Source organism: Pungitius pungitius, chromosome 12 (genome assembly GCF_949316345.1).
Source record: "Pungitius pungitius chromosome 12, fPunPun2.1, whole genome shotgun sequence".
Lineage (NCBI taxonomy): Eukaryota > Metazoa > Chordata > Actinopteri > Perciformes > Gasterosteidae > Pungitius > Pungitius pungitius.
The window spans coordinates 17,739,843-17,763,861 of NC_084911.1; the positions used below are offsets into that span (position 1 = coordinate 17,739,843).

The following is a 24,019-nucleotide window of genomic DNA, read 5'->3' on the forward strand; positions in this document are numbered from 1 at the left end:
TTGATTTTTCAACATTTATTCACTTATGCAAAAAAATTAAAATGTATTGCCTTCATTTCATTTTCAGCACTTCTCGCTCAGCAATGTGAAATGACAGTAGGATTTCATTCTTGTTTTGTTTCTTAATACACAGATACATTATTTTGTCATACAAATATGTACTCAGCTCAAAATGAAGATGAACAGACAATGAGTATCAAAAGAACCAGGAAAACATCTAATCTAAATCCCAACAACATATTTCCTGAAAAAAAGGGAAAACAAAGTGAAAGCAAAGTAACATGCAAAACAACAGAATTAAGACAGTCACCAAGTTAAAAAGTCAATAAAAGGCTGGGTAACATTACAATTTTAAAGTAGGCAACGTAACTTAAGGTTATTCATTGGAAGGATGTAATTATCTTTGGAGTTGTGTTCTCAGAATATGAATTTACGAAACATCTGCCTAAAGAGACTTCAATTAATTTCATTAATAAAGTCCAAAATCACATACTAGCCTCAGAGGGCTTCACGGTATGTAATCATGCAACATCCTCTGTCCCAAAACCCTCACATCGGCAGATAAAAATATTCCCCCCCCAAAAAAGGAGGAAAAAAAAGAAACCTCAGGGGGAACGACAAAGATGTAAACTCATGTTGTGGCAGCTGGTCTGAAAAAAACGAACAGAGGCCCCTTACTGAAGCCTGAACAGGCAATCAAGATAGATGGTTCTGGTTTCCGGGACATTTGCTGCGTGTCAAAGGGGCTTTAGAGACAAGCAACAAGAGCCAATGGAGGAGGTTGAGCTGCATTAGCTAGATACAGTAGGGCCCAACTTCATGCTGTTACCACTTCAGAAACCAAACTGGAGAGCTGCTTGAGTGAAACCTTTATCACATTTTGAGAAAATTAGTTTTTTTCACTGCGTAAAATCTCATGTGTGTCTTCAGACTTCTGCTTACAGCGAGACATTTACCACAATGTGAGCAGCTGAAAGGTCTTTCCCCTGTGTGATACAGCATGTGTCTCTGCAGACTTCCAAATGCAGTAAAACATTTACTACACTGTGCAGTGCGCTGGGGGCTGCAAGGTTGGTGGTTCAAATCCCGGCTGCCCCATGTGCCATGTCGAAGTGTCCCTGAACAAGACACCTAACCCCTAATTGCTCCCCAGGCAAAAATGTAATGCACGGGTTATAATGCAATGTAAGTCGTTTTAGATAAAAGCGTCAGCTAAATAACATGTAATGTGAGCACAGGTTTTTCTCCTGTGTGACATCTCATGTGTCTATTCAGATGTCCTTTTACAGTAAAACATTTACCACACTCTGAGCAACTGAAAGGTTTTTCCCCTGTGTGACATCTCATGTGTATTTTAAGACTTCCATTTTCAGTGAAACATTTACCACACTGTGAGCAGCTGAAAGGTTTTTCTCCTGTGTGAGATCTCATGTGTATCTTAAGACTTCCATTTTCAGTGAAACATTTACCACACTGTGAGCAGCTGAAAGGTTTTTCCCCTGTGTGAAATCTCATGTGTGTCTTAAGACGTCCACTTACGGGGAAACATTTACCACACTTCAAGCAGCTGAAAGGTTTCTCCCCTGTGTGAAATCTCATGTGTGTCTTAAGACTTCCACTTACAGTGAAACATTTACCACACTCTGAGCAGCTGAAAGGTTTCTCCCCTGTGTGACATCTCATGTGTATCTTAAGACTTCCACTTAAAGTGAAACATTTACCACACTGTGAGCAGCTGAAAGGTTTCTCCCCTGTGTGAAATCTCATGTGTGTCTTAAGACGTCCTCTTACAGTGAAACATTTACCACACTCTGAGCAGCTGAAAGGTTTCTCCCCTGTGTGAAATCTCATGTGTGTCTTAAGACTTCCACTTAAAGTGAAACATTTACCACACTCTGAGCAGCTGAAAGGTTTCTCCCCTGTGTGAGATCTCATGTGTGCCTTAAGACTTCCACTTAAAGCGAAACATTTACCACACTGTGAGCAGCTGAAAGGTTTTTCCCCTGTGTGAAATATCATGTGTGTCTTCAGTTGTCCGCTTGTAGTGAAACATTTACCACACTCTGAGCAACTGAAAGGTTTTTCCCCTGTGTGACATCTCATGTGTATCTTAAGATTTCCATTTTCAGTGAAACATTTACCACACTCTGAACAGCTGTAAGGCTTTTCCCCTGTGTGACATCTCATGTGTGTCTTAAGACGTCCATTTTCAGTGAAACATTTACCACACTCTGAGCAGCTGAAAGGTTTCGCTGATGTGTGGGTCATCATGTGTCTCTTCATCTTTTTAAGGCAACCAAATGTTTCCTTCCGATCATCACTGTCCTTCGGCTCAGAAGAGTCTTCAGTATTTTCATTGCTATCTGGTTCTGAGGGACAATCTAGACAAGAGTTCCTGTCTGGTTCTGGTACTCTACTGTCCTCTCCATCACCTTCTGTCTCCATCTGTTTAGTATGTCTCTGATAAAGGTGAGAGGACAGAGCTTCCTCTACATCATTTTCACTTTTCACAGGAGTGTATAAGACCTTCATGTCAGCCTTCTCCAGCCCTTGAAGCTGCTCCTCTTTAGTGGGACGGGGTTCTGGGTCCTCCTGTTCCTCTTTAACATTGGGGGGCTCTGGGTCCTCCTGTTCCTCTTTTACGTTGGGGGGCTCTGGGTCCTCCTGTTCCTCTTTTACGTTGGGGGGCTCTGGATCCTCCTGCTGCTCTTCCTTAATCAGAAGAAGCTGCTGGAGGTCTAATAAAATACAAACACACAATATAGTTAATGAACTCAAATATAAATTAAAGATGCAAGCAGCGTTGGACGGGTCCTCGCTACTCCTTGCTCCTCGGGGCACTGGCCAGACGGTTACAAATGCGGCCGAAGAACCCTGCAGCCGTCGGACGAAGCGTTCGCAAGTCAGTGGTCGTTAACGTGTGTAGCAACGGCAGGAATGCCGCTTTGCAAACTTTATCTTTGACAATATCATGGTCTTAGGCCTTTAATGTCAACATATAACGAGAAGCTTCTGATGTACCATTAAACATTAAAGCCTCTCAGAATACCACACATAACCCAATTTCTTTCAATATCTCAATCACCAGACTACATTTTGTCATTTTTAGATTAGATTTTAAAGAAAACAATACTTTCATGACCATTCCACTTCAGGCAGAGAGCACACTCAGAGTAAGATAATAAGCAAGAATATTATCAAGGGACGTTTTATTTGTCAGAATAGTGGATGGTTGTTGTTTTAGGTGAGATTTTAGGTTAGTTGTGTTGCCTTTTTCCATTGCCACTGTTTTTTAATAAAGTTGACACATTGGCTCGTTCACATTAATTGGCTCAAGGGGTGCAAATAACAATTATGTAACTGAGTAATCTATCGACTATTTTATTGATTAGTCGACTAATCTAACGGCTACCATGTTTATTTCCATCCAATGACTTTGGATTTTGAACACCAAATGTATTTGAGTAACAAGTTAATACAAATGTAATCATTATACATTGAATAGTAATATAAAATATATATATATGTGTAAATATTTGTGCGTTTGAAAGTAAAGAGAAAGTGCAAATAACGTTTTAAAAGTAACTCAAAATAGCAGTCTTTGCAAGTTTTGCACGGAACTTGTAAACCTTACGATACGCTAACAAGGCTAGCGTTACTTTAGTTAGCCTAACTTACTCATGAGGAGAAGACGTGGTGGCTCCAGCACATTTGAGCAGCACGTTTAGAGCGTTTGATGCGATGCGACACATTTTTGTCGCGCACGTGTCTGCCTGTTCTATCGGGGCGGAACAGACGCATTCCCCGCAATCCCCTTTATTAAAAAACAATGAAAAACATGCCACTACACCATTGCACACATGCAATTACACTATGAAACCTATAACCGCAGTCATGGTAAAACACCGGGTGACGTCTACTTATTATTCTGAAGGTGAATTGCTTTGCAACATGCGCAAGCCTTTTAGAGCCGTGAATTAAAACTATTCAATCGACACAACTGTGCTAAAAGCCGTAGCTGCAGTTGCAGAACCATGCTAGAGCCTTAATACCCCGCTGGCGTTGGCCGAACCATTTGCCAGACTACTAACACTGAAGTTAATTTTGTACTTGTAGAACTATTTTTTTGTTGTTCTTTGAATGAGGGGAATGCATAGGCTTTAGAGACTATAACTGCACAGTAAATTCCAGCTGTAAATGTTTGCTACTGTTTCAATTCTAAAGTCCACATCTGGCCGAGAACGGTCATAATACCCGGATGTTACTCGCTCCGCCCATTTTACCGGGCATGCATCGGAGCAGGCTCGTCTGTTCTTGTGAGAGCAAAATATCCCAGAATGCATCTCACCTCAGCAACAGGCAACAACGACAGATGAAAATGAACACAACTTTATGTCGAAGTTCAAAAATAAAATGTTATGACCGATTATATATACTTTATACTATACCAATTTAAAATGAAATCGAAACAAACGCTTTTGAATAGTAAAATACTTAAGTCAAAAACTAAATTAAAACGTATTAGCAAGACTAGCTGACGTCATTAAGTCAACTGCTTTTCCTATTGCGGAAATGTCCGTTCACCCGAACCTGCGAGTCAGGACTCCAGAGTCTGTCTCACGAGTCTATTCTCGTATATAAAATATTTATATTTTAGTAGTAGTCAGAAAAGTCCTGTACATACACAACGTTACTTCTATCCTTGTCCAGAATGTAAATAGTCTTAATTTCGGATACATGTTTACTACCGTAAAAGGCTGCATATACAGTAGGTGCACTAAAATGCAAGGGTCTGCCGAGTTGACCGCATACTACGGTATCAGAGAGGTATCGATCCGTGGAGTCGGAGTCGTTTGATCACTTGCCAACTAAAGAAATAAAGTAAACTGATATTTATGTGACTGATTCAGTGTGAAGAGAGAGAGAACCAACCTGCTCTTTGGATGCGGACTTCAGGGTTAAAAACAGCGTGCAGATGTTTCTTCAGTCGCTCGTTGTCCTCTTTTAATCTAGAAGCTTCCTCCTCGTACTCTGCTATTGTTCTTTCAAACAGCCCAAATATCTCTTCAGCAGCCTCCGTGAGTCGCTGCTTCACTAAATATTTCAGCACATGGACTTCCGACATCTTCACTGAATCACAGACGTTTCCTCCAAATAAACCCCGTAAAAACGCCGTTTCTCTCCGTTAACCTCGGACTAGCGCTGTGTTTCTAACTTCGGTCTGTTTCCACGCCAGGTTTATTCAGACGTCCAGAGACTCTGGTCAGGACTAATGGCGCCAATAACACCTTCTTCTTCTTCTTCTTCTTCTTCTTCTTCTTTTAGTGTTTATTGGCGGTTCGCAAACCATTTTGTCGGTGCATTACCGCCACCATCTGGACTGGAGTGTGGAGAAAGAGATTATGCAGAACACCAAGAGATGAGATAAAGAACATGGAGAAAAAAGAAAAAAAAACTAGATCCGTTTGACTAAATTTGTTTCTCTTAAAATCTGAATAATGACACCATACGTTTCATCTGCTTGATTCCCCAATAGACCCGACAGTGACCAGTCCTGGTGTTTTGCCTTCTTAAGTGACTGACGAAGATGTCCCCTCTGTATACTGTAACTCCCGCATTGTAATAATACTGTACATGTTCCACAGTTCCTGGTTGGTCACACTGTGAGCATTTCCCAGTTGGGTGCTTGCCTATTTCATGTAATGAATGATTGAGTCCTGTGTGTCCTATTCTCCATCGAGTGATGACGTTTCCTTCCCTTCTTTCCCTCCTTACCCAAACATGTTTTTGAATTTTGTAGACATGCCTTCCAGTTTCCTGATTATCCCAGTACTCCTGCCATACTTTATTTGCATATGTTCTAATGCATTGCTTGACCTCAGATTTGCTTAATGGAACTATATAAGCCTATATTCTTAATTCTGAGTGCTTGTTTGGCCAGAATATCAACCTGTTCATTCCCCTCCACACCAACATGGGCTGGTACCCAGATGAATTGCATAGTTTGACCTATACTTTCCATCCTATACATTATGAGGAATATTTCACTGATTATATCATTCCTGGTATTTGATCAACCGGATTCTATGCTGGAAAGTGCTGAGAAACTGTCAGATGCAATTACGGTGTTGTTAATTTCCCTTTTATCTAGCCACTGCAGGGCCAATAGTATTGCCAATAGCGCTGGTATAAAGTGGTATAAACACACATGATCTGATACTCTTTGCCTGATGCAGATCTCACTCTCACACGGGATATAAACTGCTGCTCCTGCACATCCTGTTATGGGGTCGTAAATATGAACGTAAAGTCTGAGAAGTGCTGATCAAAATAATTCTGTACTATGCGCCATGCTGGCATTTGCTTCAACTTATCCTTCAATTTTTGCTGTATCCTAAAGTCTACCTTTGGAGATGAGAATAACCAGGGAGAAATGGAGGAGATTGAGACTGCAGGGCAATACTGTAGTTGACACAACCCTGCTTTTTCCGCCATTACATCGCCTACCCACCCAAAGCTTGTGTGATTGGAGTTCCCAGCAGTCTGTCAGAATGCTTTTAGTTGGGTGAGTTCCACAATGCACCTGGAGATTAACCCAGTATGCCAGCATTAATTTAACTCTTCTAATCCTCAGGGGCATCTCTCCCACTTCCACCTGCATTGCTGATACCGGAGATGTTGTGATTGATCCACTGATGATTCTCAATGCTTGAGCTTGCAGTACATCCAATTTCTTGAGGTTTGTTTCTGCTGCTGACATGTGAGCTACACACCCATAGTCAAGGACAGATCTCATGAGTGCCCAGTATATATTTTGCAACGATGCTCTACTTGCTCCCCACCCACTCCCTTCTTGTCAAACACCGGAGTATATTGACGACTTTTTTTACATTTATTCTTGACCTTGTCTAAATGTATGTTCCATGTGAGCTTTTCATCAAACCAAATCCCCAAAAATCTGACAGTTTTAACTTGCTCCAGATTTTTATTATACAATTTTAGGGCGATGTGTGCGATCTTACGCCGTTTCGAGAAGCAAATAACTTGTGTTTTGGCTACAGACAGCTTGAATCCCCATTTGATGACCCTTTCCTCCACCACCGCTATTGCAGCTTGCATTTTGCTCTTAACAAATGATACATTGCAGCCTCTTACCCAAAGTGCTCCATCATCTGCGTACATAGACTTTCATATGTTCTCTTCAACCTGAGAGAATATATCATTTATCATTATATTAAATAATAAAGGACTACATACACTACCTTGCGGATTTCCATTATCCACAGTATAAGCCTTAGTGGTTGCATGTGCACGGTTGCGGTAGGTCAGCAGGAAGATGTGCAGCCTCTGATGTAGTGTTTCTTGTTCCTGTGATGATTTCAAAGCATGCTTCATGGTTTGGACAAACCGCTCAGCGAGACCATTTGTTGCGGGGTGGTAAGGAGCTGACTTAATGGGTTGAACTCCATTAGCTTGTAGAAACCCGGCCATTTCTTGGGAGATAAATTGGGGTCCATTGTCAGAGACGAGCTGTGCAGGTGATCCAAATCGACTAAACATTTCCCCCAACTTCTCAATAGTCTTCCCTGCCGTGGTTGATCTCATGATAGCAACCTCCGGCCATTTGCTGTGTGCGTCAACAGCAATAAGAAACATTCATTCCTCAAATGGTCCCGCAAACTCAATATGCACACGCTGCCATGGTCCTTGTGGAAACTCCCAGGGGTGAAGAGGTGCGGGTGGAGGGTTGTTCCTGACTATTTGGCATGATGAACAGCTTTTGGCAAGCTCCTCAATTTGGTTATCCATCTTGGGCCACCAAAAGTAGCTTCTTGCTATTTCCTTCATGCGTACTATTCCACTGTGTCCCGAATGTAGCTGCTGCAGCACTTTTGTGCGAAGTGACAGCGAAAACATGGCCCTTGCGCATGTGTTTTAGCATTGACGAGTTGGTGTACTCTTCCTGTAGCATTTAGTTGTTGGGCTTCCTTTCGATGCCATTTTCATTGACAAACATCTATGGCTTTTTCTAGCGTCAATGTCCTTTCTGTGAGCAATCTCTTCTGTGCTGCTTCATTTCTCAGTCCGCATACCAACCTGTCCCTTAGTGTGTCATTTAACACATCTCCGAACTCACAGTGTTCAGCTAACTTGCGTAGGGCTGCTATAAACATAGTGACAGACTCACCTTCTTCCTGGCTGCGTTTTTGAAATCGAAATCTTTCTGCAATTACCAGGGACTTGGGTGACAGGTGCTTTGCCAGTATGTCCACTATTTCCACGTATGTTTTACTGCCTGGCTTTACTGGTTGTAGTAAATCTCGTAGCAGGTTAAACGTTTTTGGTCCCATCACACTCAAAAATGTGGGCACCCGTTTCTCATTGGTTATTCCATTTGCCACGGCAAAGTAGTCAAAACGCTCCGTTTATGAGCTCCAATGTTCAATGCTCTCATCAAATGGCGCGTTTCCACCGAGCAGTACGGTACGGGTCGGGTCGGTACGGGTCGGGTCTGTTAACCATGATTTGGCGAGCGTTTCCACCGCCAACAGTACCCTTACTTGATAGGCGTGGTATTGGACGGAAAGTAGATTGACGTCATTCGATCGCGCAAAAACTGAAAGCTAACCGCAAACAACAATGGAGGACATACAGCCGATCCTGTTCTTACGTTTCGATATGTGGCTGTTAAACTAAATGCTGCGCGGCAACATTGTTACGACGGTGTTCCTTTGTGTGTTGTCTTTCCCCTTGCGGCACGCGCAAATGACGACACTCTTTCAACCAATCAACGTTCTACAGTGAGTCTAGCTCCATCCTTTAGTACCAAAAAACTGTGCCAGGTACCCCAACGGAAGGGTACCCAAAAAGTGGTACGGTACGGTGCGGATCTTTGGTACTTTTCTCAGTGGAGACACAAATAAAAGGGTACCGACCCGACCCGTACCGTACCGTACCGCTCGGTGGAAACGCACCAAAAGGTGCCGATTGAGCCAATAATTGCATCCATTTTAAGCTCCTTGCTATAAGTGCTGCTTTTCCGTTACTCACGACGTCACCGATTGTCCGTCCTCCCCTCCAGCCGACTTGCACCTCGCTCGCTGAAGTCGCAGTCATGCGAGGTATCTACGAAGAACAGGAAACCTCACCTCCTCGGCGTGGACAACACGCGCTGGTTCAGACGTCCTTGTCGCCAGTTTTGTTATGTCCTTACTTTATGGCGGGTGCTTGTCTAACCCACATAAGCACAGACAACGACATTGCATTAACGGTTTATTCAGACATCACCGTATGTCACAGAAGTAGCGAAACAAGAGAGAGAATATATTACCCAGAATAACCCGGTGCTTCATTATTACGGAAAAAGAGTATGCCAAAAATAAAACAGGTATGGTATAATTTAATATCTGATTTTACCAAATAAAATATCAATTGTGTATGCTAGAACACATAAATCACATTCAAATACAATTGAACAATGAGTCAAACACACTATAGGATTAAAAAACGAGAAAAATTCGACAATGATATACAATTCTACACATTTTATTTGATGAAAATAACACAGACATTTCTTGAAGCTATATAAAAGGAAAAGAATCCTGTGTGTTATCACATAATGATATAAGGGTTATATTCACAACATTTAGGCAACATAAGCAGGCAGTGCTGTGCGTGTAACAAAAGCAACTACACCGGCATACTGGAAGTGTCTGAAAAAACAGCTAGGCAAACAAATTACATTTCACAATAAATTAATAAAGTTAAGAAAACGTTTTCAAACACCAAGTATACCTGGGGTGATATTAAAAGAAACAACAACAAAATAAAGGTATTCTCCCTCTTGTGGCTAAATAACTTCTCGGGCCGGTTTCGGAGACAGGGCTTAAATCAAGACTGAAGTAGGCCTAAATCAGACTAGTTAATCCTGGCTATTTAAGTGGCTTGCATGAACATGGCATAAATTTGGCTTAGTTAGTCTGAGACTATGGAGTCCTGGAGTAAGCTTAATGAGAACACCTGGTTCAAGCCTCATTAGACTAAGTGGAAGCACAGGCTGTTGGTCCAATTGTGCTCATGAAAACCTGAAATGGAGTATGAAACACCATTGTTGCAGTGAATTTTGAGACAACACAATGTCAGAGGCAAAGAGAATTCGCTCCAAAAATTATAGTGAGCATGAAAAAGCACTACTAAAACTAATTGTATCGAACCATCCAGTCATTGAAAGCAAAATCCATACTGCTGCTATTGAACATAAGAAAAGAAGTGCTTGGACTGCAATTGGCAAAGAATTCAATGCAAATGAAGATGTCACCACAAGAACAGTACAACAACTGCAGGTGAGTTAATCTTCATTATTAGGCACAAAAATATGTGTTTGTTTCCTGTTGCCTATACCCTGCTTATTTATGGCCTACCCAAATACAATACTCCTGCTGCTTGTAGCATTCACATTGAATGAATATCCTGTTTAAAAGGATAGTAACCTATTTTAAAGGGGCATATGCATGTTAAACATGGTGGTAGAGTAAGATATGTTGCACAAAGGAAAATCCATACCTATATGTGAGGGGGAAAGAAATATACAATCATTTCTCCACCATGACCTAAATTATCAGGAGACAAACTTATTTTTATTATGCCTTTTCAGTACCAGTATTTCAGATTTCCCATATTACTATTTTTGTGACATCAAAAAAGAAAACTAATGAATGATATCTGCCTTCATAGGTTCTATGGAAGAACATTAAACTGGGATTAAAAAAAGAGAATGCAGCAAGCAGAAGAGAGCGATTTATTACAGGTGGTGGACCACCAATAAAGGACACATGTGATGAATTGGGTGACTTGCTGTCTGGTATAATAGAGCACCAGCAACCTCTGGATGGTATACCAGACAATGACCATTTGGACAGTGAACATGGAGAACTGAGCACAAATGGTAAATATACCTTAGGAAGTAAATTGGTTACAGGACCATATTAGTTGATATGAGTTTGGAACAGTGGTCTTTTTTTCCAGAGGAAACCAATCAAGAGCCAGTTCACAACGAGCCTGAACCCTCCACATCTGCTATGGCACCCCTGGGAGATGAAGCTGCTACCATCCAACAGAGACCAAAAAAGATAACTATGCATGAAAAGTTAGCCAGAGAATTTCATGAGCGTAAAATTGAATATTTAAAAGAAGAACATGAAATGAAAATGAGAATTCTAGAGGTTGAACTGGATATGAAATTGGGAGAGAGGGCTATGCTCCAAAAAAGAATTCTGCATACTAGTAGCCATGGTGAATATGAGGAATTGTGAAAAATAAAAATAAATGTATTGTCATTTGGCGTGTGAGTGAGTATTAATCATCACAAACTACATATTACCCGGGTAACTATTCACTAGTTCACTAGTTTAATTTTGCTACATTATTGTAATTTTGTACAGAAACAGTATGCAAGCACCACCATACCATAATGGATACATTCCATATTTAAATGCTGAAGTGCTGCACTGTGAAAGCAGCTCTGTGTGCAAGTCCTCGCTGGTCATTGGCTGCCTCTGCCACCATGGGCACATCTGCATCATCCTGATCTTCCATTGGCAGGTCAGGACAGCCATGCTGCTTCAGGTAGTTGTGCAGCACAGCTGTAGCAATGATCACTTTGCAGCATCTTCTTGGCTTGAAACGAAGCGTATTTCGTAAGCACTGGAATCGAGTTTTCCATACTCCAAACATACGCTCGATCATCCCTCTAGTACGGATATGAGCTCTGTTGTACCTTTGCTGCTCAGCTGTTGTGGGATTTAGATGTGGTGTGAATAAATAGTTACTCTGACCATATCCACTATCACCAAGTAGTAGTCCACTATGTTGTCCACTCTCAAATTGTGCACACAATGAAGAGTTGAGAAAAATCCTTGAATCATGGGTTGCACCTTTCCAACGGGCAACAATGTTTGAAAACTCCAAATTAGGAGTGCATACACCCTGAACATTGATTGAAAAACAGTTCTTACGATTCCTGTATTCCTCTGCATCAGGAGTTGATGGACACTTGATGGGAACATGACATCCGTCTATACAGCCAATCACTCCTGGAAAGTGCCCATATTCATAGAATTGCACTTTATAGTTGGCTTGCCCAGCAGCATCAGGGAACTTGATGTAAAGACTCCTCAGTTCACAAATGGCACTGCAGACTTTGTGAACTATTCTACATACAGTTGGTTCACTGATACCACACAAATCACCAGTTTCACGATGAAAGATTCCACATGCCAAGAACCTCAAAGTGATCAGAACTTGCAGTTGATTGGACACAGGCCTTCCTCTTTGAGACAGAGAGGAAAGTCTAGGCTCAAGCAAAGTAATTATCTCCAATGCATTTTCCTTGTGCATACGAAAGCGGTCTCGAAAAGTTATTTCATCAAACTGATTCAATGGATCACTCCTATCCAGCAGTATTCGTCTGGCTGGCCTTTGTCGTGCATGTTGGTCCTCATTTAGATATTCCAAATAGTCCATGCTCCCAAACAATCCAAGCTCAGTTTCACAAACAGTAGCCTAGCCTACTAAGCGGGAGTTAAACCTGCCTCCTTGGCAGATTAGTTTAAGCTTCAATTCAGTCCAATTTAGTCCTGGAGTAGCTCTAATGCTCAATTTTGCAATCGGCTTTGTTTAATCCAGAACAGGCTTAATCCACGAGTATTTTAAGCTACGTCTGTGCAAGTGAATTTCAGTTAAGCCAGCTCAAACAGCATTTTAGTCTGGGACTAGGCTTGAGCCTTGTCTCCGAAACCGGCCCCTCATCTCGTTTTTCTCTGTATTGAAATCACTAAAAAAACACTTGACTTGCTGTAATGGAACATTTTTGTGGTGGAAATTTGTGGATTGAAGCCTTATGAGAAATCCAAAGTATCTTGAACTCACTTTGTGTTTAAGTATTTATTGCGAACTAGATTATAGAAAAATGATAAAGAATACAGAAATCATCAGATTTCCAGAGGTCGTAAAGTGACACCCCTGAGAAAAATTCTCTTGGAACACATCAGTGGTGTAAGATATTGCTTAGTTACACACAATCTTCACATGGAGTTGTGTGTGTGTTGAACTGATACAATATTCCTTACACAGAATGATGACAACTAATATCCACAACAATCCTTGAGAGGCCCTTTCTCAATATCTAAGATGACGACGACGGACTCGGGAGAGTCTTCAGTTTGCATCACTTGGCAAAGCGACATCCACTGCAAAGTGAAAAGAGTAGCCCACGCCAAAGCAAAGGCAGCTGTCCAAACACAGGTTAGAGAACTGAAGAACCAGCGGTGGACAAAGAAGGCTCTGGAGATCGAGCAGCTTGCTGACTCTTGAGACACGAGAGGCTTCTTTGACGCCACACGAGTGGTGTATGGTCCCAGCCACCACTGCCTAACCCCCCTTCGCTCAAAGGATGGTCTGCTGCTGCTGAAGGACAAGGACACAATTTCAAACAGATGGAAAGAACATTATGAGGACCTCTTAAACAGGGACACTACACCTGAGATGGAGGCTCTTGACCAACTCCCACAACAACCCACAGATGAAAGCATGGGAGAACCACCTACCTTGGGTGAGCTGCAGGATGCCATTGGCAAGATGAGGAACAACAAGGCTGCTGGGCCCGACGGCATTCCAGCAGAGGTCCTGAAGAAAGGCGGACCCGATCTTACCAAGCACATCCATGCCCTGCTTCTCAAAATATGGGAAGAAGAGGAAATCCCTGCACAGCTCAGAGATGCCCTAATTGTCTCCATATTTAAGAAAGGAGACAAGGCAGACTGTGGGAATTACTCTGGCATCTCTCTCCTGTCCACCATAGGGAAAGCCCTCGCTCGGGTTTTGGCCAACAGACTCGCCCCCCTGTCAGAAAGCGCGCTTCCTGAGTGGATTTCGCCCAAGCAGAGGCACCACAGACATGATTTTCATCGCACGACAATTGCAAGAAAAATGCCGGGAACAAAACCAACCACTATACATGGCCTTCATAGACCTCACCAAAGCCTTCGACTCGGTTAACCGTCAGGCCCTTTGGCTGGTTCTGTCCAAGATTGGCTGCCCAGATAAATACATCCGGGTACTGAGACTACTACATGATAACATGTCAGCCACAGTGCTCAGTGGCAGTGGAGATGAAACGGAACCCTTTAGGGTAGACACAGGTGTAAAACAGGGATGTGTCATCGCGCCAACACTATTTTCCATTTTTGTTGCTACGATCCTCCATCTCACAAACATACATCTGCCCCAGGGAGTCGAAATAATGTACAGAACCGACGGTCAACTCTTCAACATCAACCGTTTCAGGGCTAAAGGTCAAACCTTCACCATGTCCATCATGGAGCTGCAGTATGCAGACGATAACGCCCTTGTAGCCCTCTCAGAAGAGGACCTACAGCGCACTCTGTCTGCCTTTGCGAAGGCATACAAACAGCTTGGTCTTGCCATCAATATAAAAAAAAACTCAAATCCTCCACCAATCATCACCAAACAGTACTGCGCCTGTCCTGCCCCCAAACCTCTCAATTGACAAAATCCGACTGGAAAACGTGGACCACTTCCCATATCTCGGCCTCCTGTCATCTAAAGCTGTCATTGACGATGAAATTCACCACCGCCTCAGCTGTGCCAGTGGGGCCTTCTCAAGGCTGAGGAAGTGAGTCTTCGAGAACCGTGACCTTCAAGCAAAGACCAAAATCCTGGTCTACAAAGCAGTCGTGCTCCCCACCCTTCTGTATGGGTCAGAAGCCTGGACCACCTACAGTAGGCACTTAAAGGCACTTGAGACCTACCATCATAGATGTCTCAAAAAAATTCTCAGGATCAGCTGGGAGGACCGACGCACCAACACCAGCATCCTGGAGGAGACTGGCTTGCCCACCATCACTGCCACGATTTCCCAAAACCAACTCAGATGGACTGGCCATGTAGTCCGCATGCCTGATTCTCGCCTCCCAAAACAAGTCCTTTATTCCCAGCTTGTTGAAGGGAAACGGGCTGCGGGAGGTCAAAAGAAGAGATTTAAGGACAACATCAAGGCAAACTTGACGAAGTGTCGCATAGACCTTAAGTGTTGGGAAGTCAAGGCAACAGACAGGACGATGTGGAGAAAGCTTGTCCGTGAGGGTGCCGCGCAATATAATGACGACCTCCACCATGCTGCACAAGACAAGCGCAGCCTAAGAAAGGAGAGAGCATCCACCACACAGGCCCAACCCAAACCCACCACCACTACATTCCCTTGTCCACATTGCCCCAGAGTAATCGGGTCCAGAATCGGCCTCGACGCCCACCTGAAGACCCACAAGGACCAGGAAGGAGGACAGTCTTACTCGACTACGAGTGACCGCCGATGATGATGACAATAAAATTCACCAGCCGCCACCAGTGTCAGATGGAATGAAATGACAGACGAAGCTGCAAAGGAAGCCACAAAAAAATAGCCACACAAGAGTTGAAGTCAACTTCAGCAAAGCAGAAATCCAAAGTATTTGTATTTTTACTATTTATTTAGTTAGTTATTTCTAGTGTTGACGTTATATCGATCCTGATCCAATTTCCGCACCAGTTGTTGGCGGTAATGCAAACACGGTTTACCCAACCGCCAACCAATCCTAAAGAAGACGAAGAAGAATGCACCCGGATGTTGATCTCAGAATAACATGGCCCCGATCGGTCGTAGAATCAGCCGTGTCTGTGTTACGTTGAGCAAGTACTAGTTATCTCCATCAGTCCTGATCCACCGGAGTCTCTGGACGTCTGGATAAATCTCTGACGGCTCTGACAGCTTTTTTCCTGGATATTTTCCCTCTGAATCACCTCCCGGTAGCATGCAAAACTATTAAAGTTAGCTTAGCATGCTAGCCTGAAACGGACCAAAGTTAGCAACACGGAGATAGTCCGAGTTTAACGGAGAGAAAACTGTTTTTAAAAAAAAAATCGCGTGGAATCGTGTCGTGTTTGATTCAGAGAAGATGTCTAAAGTCCATGTGCTGAGATATTTAGTGAAGCAGCGACTCGCGGAGGCTGCTGAAGAGATATTTGGGCTGTTTGAAAGAACGATAGCAGAGTACGAGGAGGAAACTTCTAGATTAAAAGAGATCAACGAGCGACTGAAGAAATGTCTGCACCCTGTTTTAAACCCGAAAGTCCACATAGAAAGAGAAATCTTCGTTTTAATACTGGCAGAATTATTCTATGAAACCGGAAATGTGAGACTCTGGAAAGGATGTTGTCAGCAGACCAATCACAGGCTGCCTGAGCTTGCGTAAATTGCTCGACACACGCAAGCACACAAGAAGCGCTGAAAAGGCGCGCAAAGAGCTCTTTCAATTGCGTGTCCATGCGTTTCTCTGAAAACGCAGAAGCGTAAACTAGGCTTTAGTCTATAAATCCTGTGAATCTCCTTCCTCATTCCTGGAGAATTGCATTCTAAGCAAGACAAAAAACACTTTCAGTGATGCAGTTATATACAGGCAAAATTAACCTTTAACAATTTTTCTTGCGTTGGTTTGTCAACGTTTCTCTCACATAGTGTTTGGCTCCACGTGGTTGTTTATGTAGACAGTTGCTGCATCAACACTTTGTAACGCATTTAAGTGCAGCGTTTCCCACAGCATTATATGTGGATGAGGCGTTTTCCGGGCCCAAAATAATTTTAATTTGACAAATCTCCCAATTTATTCTGTAAAAATATTTAAAATTTGTAATAGAAGATAAAAGGATGTCCTAAACATATACATGCACCAATGATTGGAATTACTTAAGTATTTTTATCGCAGTTCAAATATTGAAAAGTGGTCTTTTTGAACTTTGAATTATAGGGCTTTTACTTTAGATAATTGTCTAACTTTTTACATTAAAATTATTTCATTTTTTTTACAGGAGTAGTCATAGTTTCTTAACAAATGTACTTCAAATATTGGAAAAATGGGCCTTTTCAATTTTGAATTATAGGGCTTTTACTTTAGATAATTATCTAACTTTTTACAGTAAAAGTATTCATTTTTTTGTACAACAGTGGCCAGAATGGTCCTGAACTGTGTGTTCAGTCATTGTCCCGAATCTTTCATTAAATAGCTTTTATTTCAGTTACTTGTTTAAAACTGTAAATCAGCATATATGTGCACTCAGATTCAAGTGTCTGCTGAGTTGACTGCAGTTTATATAAGAATTTTCTAGTGACACGTTCAAAAGTGTAGCTAATGGTTAATGGTTTTTAACTTCTGATGGTGGTATGTTTACACGTAAGTCTAATGTTGTAAATCTTTACATAAAATATTGTTAACAATATTTCTCGATTGAATAATAACTTATTAATTAACTATATTGTCTTTTTTTCTAATTATTATTATTATTATAATATTTATTATAAATATCTTTTTCTTATTTTTTACACCACAGATGTCCAGCAGCTCTTTGTGCCTAAAGAAGAGCAGCAGGAGGATCCAGAGCCCCCCCACATTAAAGAGGAACCTGAGGACCCAGAGCCCTCACACATTAAAGAGGAACCTGAGAACCCAGAGCCCTCACACATTAAAGAGGAGAAGCTTCAAGGGCTGGAGGAGGCTGACATGAAGGTGTCATACACGTGTGTGAAGAGTGAAGGTGATATAGAGGAAGCTTGGTCCTCACATCTTCATCAGAGACAAACTGAACAGATGGTGACAGATGGTGATGGAGAGGAGTTTGGAGGACCAGAACCAGACAGAAACTCAGGGTCAGATTGTCCTCCAGAACCAGATAGTGATGAGAATACTGGAGACTCTTCTGAACCTGAGACTGAGGACAGTGATGATTGGAGTAAGACCAAACAACCTCAGTCAGGTTTAAACTCTCAAAATAATGATGACGGTTCTGTCAGTGATTCAAGATGTAGAACACGTGAGAAACATTTAATGTGTTCTGAATGTAAGATAACATTTGGTTGCATTAAGAAGCTGAAAAGTCACATGCGGACCCACAAAATAGAGAAACCTTTCAGCTGCTCAGATTTTGGTAAATATTTCGCCACAAATGAACATCCGAAGATACACATGAGATATCACACAGGAGAAAAACCTTTCAGCTGTTTGCAGTGCGGTAAACGTTTCAGTATAGGTGGAAATCTGACGAGACACATGAGATGTCACACAGGCGCGAAACCGTTCAGCTTCTCAGAGTGTGGTAGTTGTTTCACTGAAAGTGGGAGTCTGAAGAGACACATGGGATGTCACACAGGGGCGAAACCTTTCAGCTGCTCAGAATGTGGTAAATGCTTTACTAGAAATGGAGATCTGAAGTCCCACATGAAATGTCACACAGGGTAAAAACCTTTCAGTGGTAAATCCATCCATCCATCTTCAAACCGCTTATCCTGCACACAGGGTCGCGGAGGGACTGGAGTCTATCCAACCATGGATCGGTCGCCAGACAATCGCAGGGCTAACACAGACAAACAACCATTCACACATCCAAACTAACTAACAAAGATTTTCGTGAACCTTCTTCTTGTGTAAATTCAGTGGTTTTGCATTTTACGATGGATAAAAATGCCAAAAGGCCATTCATGCGTTCTTCTTCCTCGTTTATATTGTTTTAAGGTTTTTCATGAGATAAGTTGCTAGGATTTAGGTTAAATGTTTTCCTAATCATTTTTATTATTCATTGTCTTTTAATCTGCATTTTAAGGTGTATATTACAGCAATGTTTTACTGTATATTTTTGTGAACCATCACATTGTGTAAATTATTTTGTTTTGCATGTTAAGGTGCAGAATTTCAGTTCATGCATTAACTTCTTCCTCTTGTTTATATTGTTTTAATATTTTTTTAATATATTTTAATAATATGTTGTTAGGTTTTAGGTTAGATGTTTTCCTGGTTATTTTAATATTCATTGTCTGTTAATCTTCATTTTGAGCGGAGAACATACTGTATATCTTTGTGTATTAAGAATGAATACCGGAATGAAATCACACTAATTTTACATTGCTGGGTGAGAGATGGTTAGAAGGTAATGAATTCATTTTATTTTATCTTTTGCAGAAGTTAATAAATATGTATAAACAAATTAATTGAGAGGCATCCTTTGCCATTTCCAACCCACAAAAATTACATATGGAAAATACCAAAATTATGGAGGTAATAAATCATAGACCACTTTTATTTTGTAAGATACCCCAAAATGGGGCAGCAGGGCCAACAACGGATTCAGAAATGGTTAAGATCATACTGCACTAATTTTCAGGGACACATGATGATTCTCACAATGTAACGTTAATGTTACAAGTGGTCTTAGGGTATATATACGTGTGTGTGTGTGTGTGTGTATATATATACAGTTGTGGTCAAAAGTTTACATACACTTGTAAAGAACACAATGTCATGGCTCTCTTGAGTTTCCCGTTATTTCTACAAGTCTGATTTTTCTGATACAAATTGATTGGAACAGATAATTCGTCACAAAAAAGCGAATCATTGACTTGAACAAATCGGGAAAGTCACTTGGAGCCATTTAAAAAAAGCTGCAGGTCCCAAAAACAAGTGTGTGTACATATATTGCTGAATAAGAGTGTAGCGTAGTGTAAAACATCACTTTGCGAGCACCCGAAGGGAAATGACCTACATGCGTTTCAGTCGCTTCTCTCCTTTTTCTGCCTCCATCTCTGCTGCAAAAAGCGCTTTCTACCAATCCAGAATTGAGTCCTCATTTTTCAACCCCCAAAAAATATTTTCTATCTTCACTAACCTCCTCGAACCCCCCAGTCCTCCTCCCCCCTCTACCCTTCTTCCAGGAGACTTTGTCACCTACTTTACCAAAAAAATAGCTGACATACGCTCCTCCTTTTCCAACCCACCTCCTTCCAACTGAATCCCACAGACTTCACCTCCATCGCCCTCACTCCTAACAAAGTTCTTACCTTGGTAACCTCTGCCCGTCCCACCCCCTGCACCCTCGACCCCATTCCATCCCACATTTTACAATCAATCGCCCCCGATCTTCTTCCTTTTCCTCACCTGTCTCATTAACAATGCTCTGTTATCTGTTTCCCCAACTCTCTAAAGGAGGCAAGAGTTAACCTACTCCTTAAGAAACCCACCCTCAACCCTTCTGAAGAAAACAACTACAGACCGGTATCTCTTCTTCCCTTTCTGTCCAAAACTATTGAGCGAGCCATCTTTAACCAACTCTCCTCCTATCTCCACCGTAACAACCTCCTTGACCCCCATCAGTCAGGCTTCAAGGCGCACCATTCCACAGAAACTGCTCTCCTCGCTGTCTCGGAGCAACTCCACGCTGCTAGAGCCGCCTCTCTCTCCTCCGTCCTCATCCTTCTGGACATTTCTGCAGCATTTGACACAGTAAATCACCAGATCCTTATCTCCGCCCTTCAGGAACTTGGTGTCACAGGTTCCGCGCTCTCTCTTCTCTCATCCTACCTTGACAGCCGCACCTATCGCGTAATTTGGAGATGATCAGTGTCGGAACCTTGTCCTCTTACTACTGGAGTTCCTCATGGCTCCGTCCTGGGTCCCCTCCTCTTCTCAATTTACACCAACTCTCTTGGCTCAGTCATTCGCTCACATTGTTTTTCGTATCACAGCTATACCGACGACACCCAACTAATTCTTTCCTTCCCCGACTCGGACACTCAGGTGGTGGCACGGATCTCTGCATGTCTGACATCTCCTAGTGAATGAAAACTCTCCCACTCAGGACCTGACTGTTAACTTCGGCGACTCTGTGTTAACGCCCACTCTGACTGCTAGGACCCTCGGCGTGACACTTGACTCCCAACTCTCCCTGACTGCCTACATCACAGCGACAACACAATCCCGTAGATACACGCTCTACAACATCAGGAGAATACGACCCCTTCTCACTCAGATGGCGGCGCAGGTACTGATTCAGGCTCTTGTAATTTCCCGCCTTGACTACTGTAACTCTCTCCTGGCAGGTCTCCCTGCTACCGCCCTTTCGACCACTGCAGCTTGTCCAGAATGCAGCAGCTCGACTGGTCTTCAACCTTCCCGAAATTCTCCCACACCACACCACTTCTCCGTTCCCTCTCAGGGAACTCGAGTTGCGTAAAGACGCTGTAGGAACGCCCCTGCGTGGCCGCGTCATGAAGCACGTGTGAAATCGAACCAATGGCGAGCTGGTACGTCATAGGCGGGGACGCCGGACTAGGGCGCTATAAGGGACCCGAAGGGCAGGACCATTCATCTCTGTGCCTTCATCTAGTGCGTGTGAAGTTTCTCACGTTCTTCCGGCTCCGAGGAGCTGGACGTGGTGAGCGTAGAGGCAGCGGAGGCTGACGCAGAGGCGACTCATTCCCCCGCTGCCGCAAAAGAACTGCTGGAGGTCCTCACCCGAACCGCTGACAGGTTTTCATATCAGCTGGCCGACGGGTAAGCAGCAGCCGTCTGCTTCTGGTAAACTGCAGGAGCGGTTCTTACCTTCCCGCAGAGCGCCTCCGGGCCGGTGTCTGCCGTTCTTCCCAGACGTCCACACTGAGGTGTCGGCGTCCTGGAGTAGGACTCTGGAGGCAGTGCGTGGGCTGAGGCACACGGCTGACCTCACGTTAAGAGCCACGAAGGAGACGGCGAAGTCCGTCGGCCGCTCCATGGCAGCCATGGTGGCTACGGAGCGGCACCTTTGGCTGAGCCACTCCAGCCTAAAGGAGAAGGACAAGTCCTTCCTCCTGGATGCCCGTCTCTCCCCCACAACCCTCTGCGCGCACCCCCTCGTCGAGGCTGGGCCGTAGCACGGCACGCTCGGACGAGGTTCTCTCGCGGCCGGACTGGTCTGAGGACGGCCGCCGCGGAGAGGACTTCGTCCAAAAGTCCCTGACACCGTAAGGAGAGAGTGACCCCCACCGCAGGTGGTAGGGTGCCACCCCACTCTTCGGTGCTCCCTTCCCCCCGATACTCTCCGGGAGTCGGTCCGTTGTCCCCGCTGCCACTTCGGGGCACGACCGGGTCCTGCGAGCCTGAGCCCGAGGGCCGTTCGCCCCCTCTGGGGAGGGTTCCGGGTCTACTACATCGGCGCTTCCTTGCCAGTACGCTGTTACAGGGCGCGGTGTCTGTAGACCCGAGACTTCCAGAGCCCCTGAGAAACTTTTTGGGTGAGTGGCAACCCCTCCCCAAAGTATCTCAACGGGTCCTGCACACAATCGATGTCGGCAACGCCATCCAGTTTAGGTGGCGGCCGCCTTGATTTTGGGGCGTACTACCCACGGTGGTAGACCCCCAGCAGGCTCTGGTGTTGGAGCAAGAAGTATAGACCCTGCTGCGGAAGGGAGCCGTCCAACGAGTTCTCCCCCCAGACAGAGAGTCAGGCTATCACAGGCGGTACTTCATCGTTCCAAAGAAGGATGGGGGTTTGCGTCCGATTCTGGATCTCTGCCGTTTGAACCGCGCTGTTGCGAAGTTGAGCTTCAAGGTGCTCACTCTCAAACAGATCGCGGCACAAATCGGGTCCGAGGACTGGTTTGTCACGGTAGATCTCCAGGACGCTTACTTTCATATTCCCATCCTCCCTCGACACAGGAAGTTCCTGAGGTTCGCTTTTGGGGATAAAGCTTACCAATACAAGGTCCTTCCTTTCGGCCTAGCCCTCTCGCCCCGTACGTTCACCAAATGCGTGGATGCAGCTCTGGCGCCATTGCGTCTCCAGGGCATCCGTATTTCGCACCTTGGCTGTCCGGGCCCATTCTACCTGGCGTATGGCGGCTGCAGAAGCCCTCCTGTCGGGGACCTTACCGTCGGGAGCTTGTCTGTGTCGATTGAGGCATAGGTTATCAAAAAACTCAGAGTGTGCATGAGGGAGAAGTGAGCTGAATGAAGAGATTGCTGATGTAGCCGAAGGGGCTGGCTGCACCTTCCAAAAAAAATCCCCCAGCTGCCAATGTATTTTGCCTTTTTTTAAATGAATTGCCAACATAATTACTGCCATTTCTACCTTGTTTACTAAAGTATATGATGCGTCAGTAAAATACAGGACATAACTGTGGTAACTGTCAGTGTGGGTCTGTTTTGTATGCAATTTAAACATACCCCCTCTGTCCTTGCTCTTCTTTTTTTAGCAATGCAAAATCTACCGTTGCATCAGGTAGTATCCACAGTGCTTTTGCTGGAAACCGTTGGACTGAAGATTAATTTATGTTTTAAGTGTTCTCCATGTTTTATAAATAAGGAGTTGGCCATTGGTGACACCAGTGCCCCAGGGAGGCCCAAACCAGGTGGAGAGAGAACACAAAGTTCAGCTGGGGAATTAGGAAAACTGCTGTTTTGCTTTGTTATATTATTGTTCCCGTTTTGTGTTTATTTTGGTTTTGTTGAGTTAATTACTTTTCACTAGATCACTGATCAGCCAGTGAGGGTCCTGTTCCAGAGTCTGTTTCCCCCCCACTCCCCTCCTTGGTCCGCTACAGTCTAGCCACCAATAAGTCTGAACTTGCTCATTTAAACCCTTTATTTTATTACATTCCAGGAAGCTGAATTGTTCAAATTGTTTGCTATCGTTCATATTTAAAGACCCTTTCAAATACATGTTGTACTCTTATCTGTTTTGGTCATTTGTGGGTCTGTGGTCGTTGACTAACTATTTCTACGGGATGATAACCCCACCTACGTGGTAGCGGTGGTCACGGTCATTTCTACAATTTTCTCTTCCATTTGAGTCACAAATGTGTGTGAAAAATAAAGTTGTTACGTACCAACCTAGTTGTGTACATCCTCATATCGGGACCCCCAAAGGATCAACCACGTTACAGTTAGCAATTGTGATCGTTCCTTCTCTTGTCCAAAATTCAATTATCACATGTTCCAGCTGTGTTCCATTTGCCAAATCTGTATTTTGTTTTACAGATGTTATGCAACCAGGACCGTTTACCTGCACTTTATCCTTGTGAATACTATCATATCCTTCAAAAACAAACTGGTTTAAGCCACATTTCCTGAACACAAAATTTGTTTTTTATGTTTTTATGTAAATCCAT

The 24,019-nt window shown here is 43.5% G+C and overlaps 2 protein-coding genes, 1 long non-coding RNA gene and 1 pseudogene across 4 annotated transcripts; 2 read left to right on the plus strand and 2 right to left on the minus strand.

The window, feature by feature from the left end:
* Positions 1 to 6,714, minus strand: LOC134102910 (gastrula zinc finger protein XlCGF57.1-like). The gene is made up of 2 exons (XM_062566262.1): positions 4,933 to 6,714; positions 1 to 2,738 (listed from the first exon to the last, which is right to left on the minus strand). The coding sequence occupies exons 1-2, from the start codon at positions 5,123 to 5,125 to the stop codon at positions 1,213 to 1,215; spliced, it is 1,719 nt and encodes a 572-aa protein (XP_062422246.1). The 5' UTR covers positions 5,126 to 6,714; the 3' UTR covers positions 1 to 1,212.
* Positions 6,715 to 9,254: 2,540 nt separating this feature from the next.
* LOC134133011 (uncharacterized) lies at positions 9,255 to 11,158 on the plus strand. Its single transcript, XR_009957151.1, has 3 exons — positions 9,255 to 10,343; positions 10,735 to 10,945; positions 11,026 to 11,158. It is a non-coding gene; the product is annotated as an uncharacterized LOC134133011 (long non-coding RNA).
* On the minus strand, positions 11,054 to 15,955 carry LOC134133007 (putative nuclease HARBI1). Of its 2 annotated transcripts, none has more exons than XM_062566274.1 (2): positions 13,605 to 15,955; positions 11,054 to 13,461 (listed from the first exon to the last, which is right to left on the minus strand). In XM_062566274.1, exon 2 carries the CDS (start codon positions 12,520 to 12,522, stop codon positions 11,488 to 11,490), a length of 1,035 nt encoding a protein of 344 aa, XP_062422258.1. In that variant the 5' UTR covers positions 12,523 to 13,461; positions 13,605 to 15,955; the 3' UTR covers positions 11,054 to 11,487. The 2 variants fall into 2 exon arrangements, with proteins under 2 accessions (XP_062422258.1, XP_062422257.1); XM_062566273.1 differs by having other exon boundaries at positions 11,054 to 13,464.
* A 1,399-nt stretch (positions 15,956 to 17,354) lies between these two features.
* On the plus strand, positions 17,355 to 18,497 carry LOC134132997 (gastrula zinc finger protein XlCGF57.1-like; annotated as a pseudogene).
* The last annotated feature ends 5,522 nt before the right edge of the window (positions 18,498 to 24,019 follow it).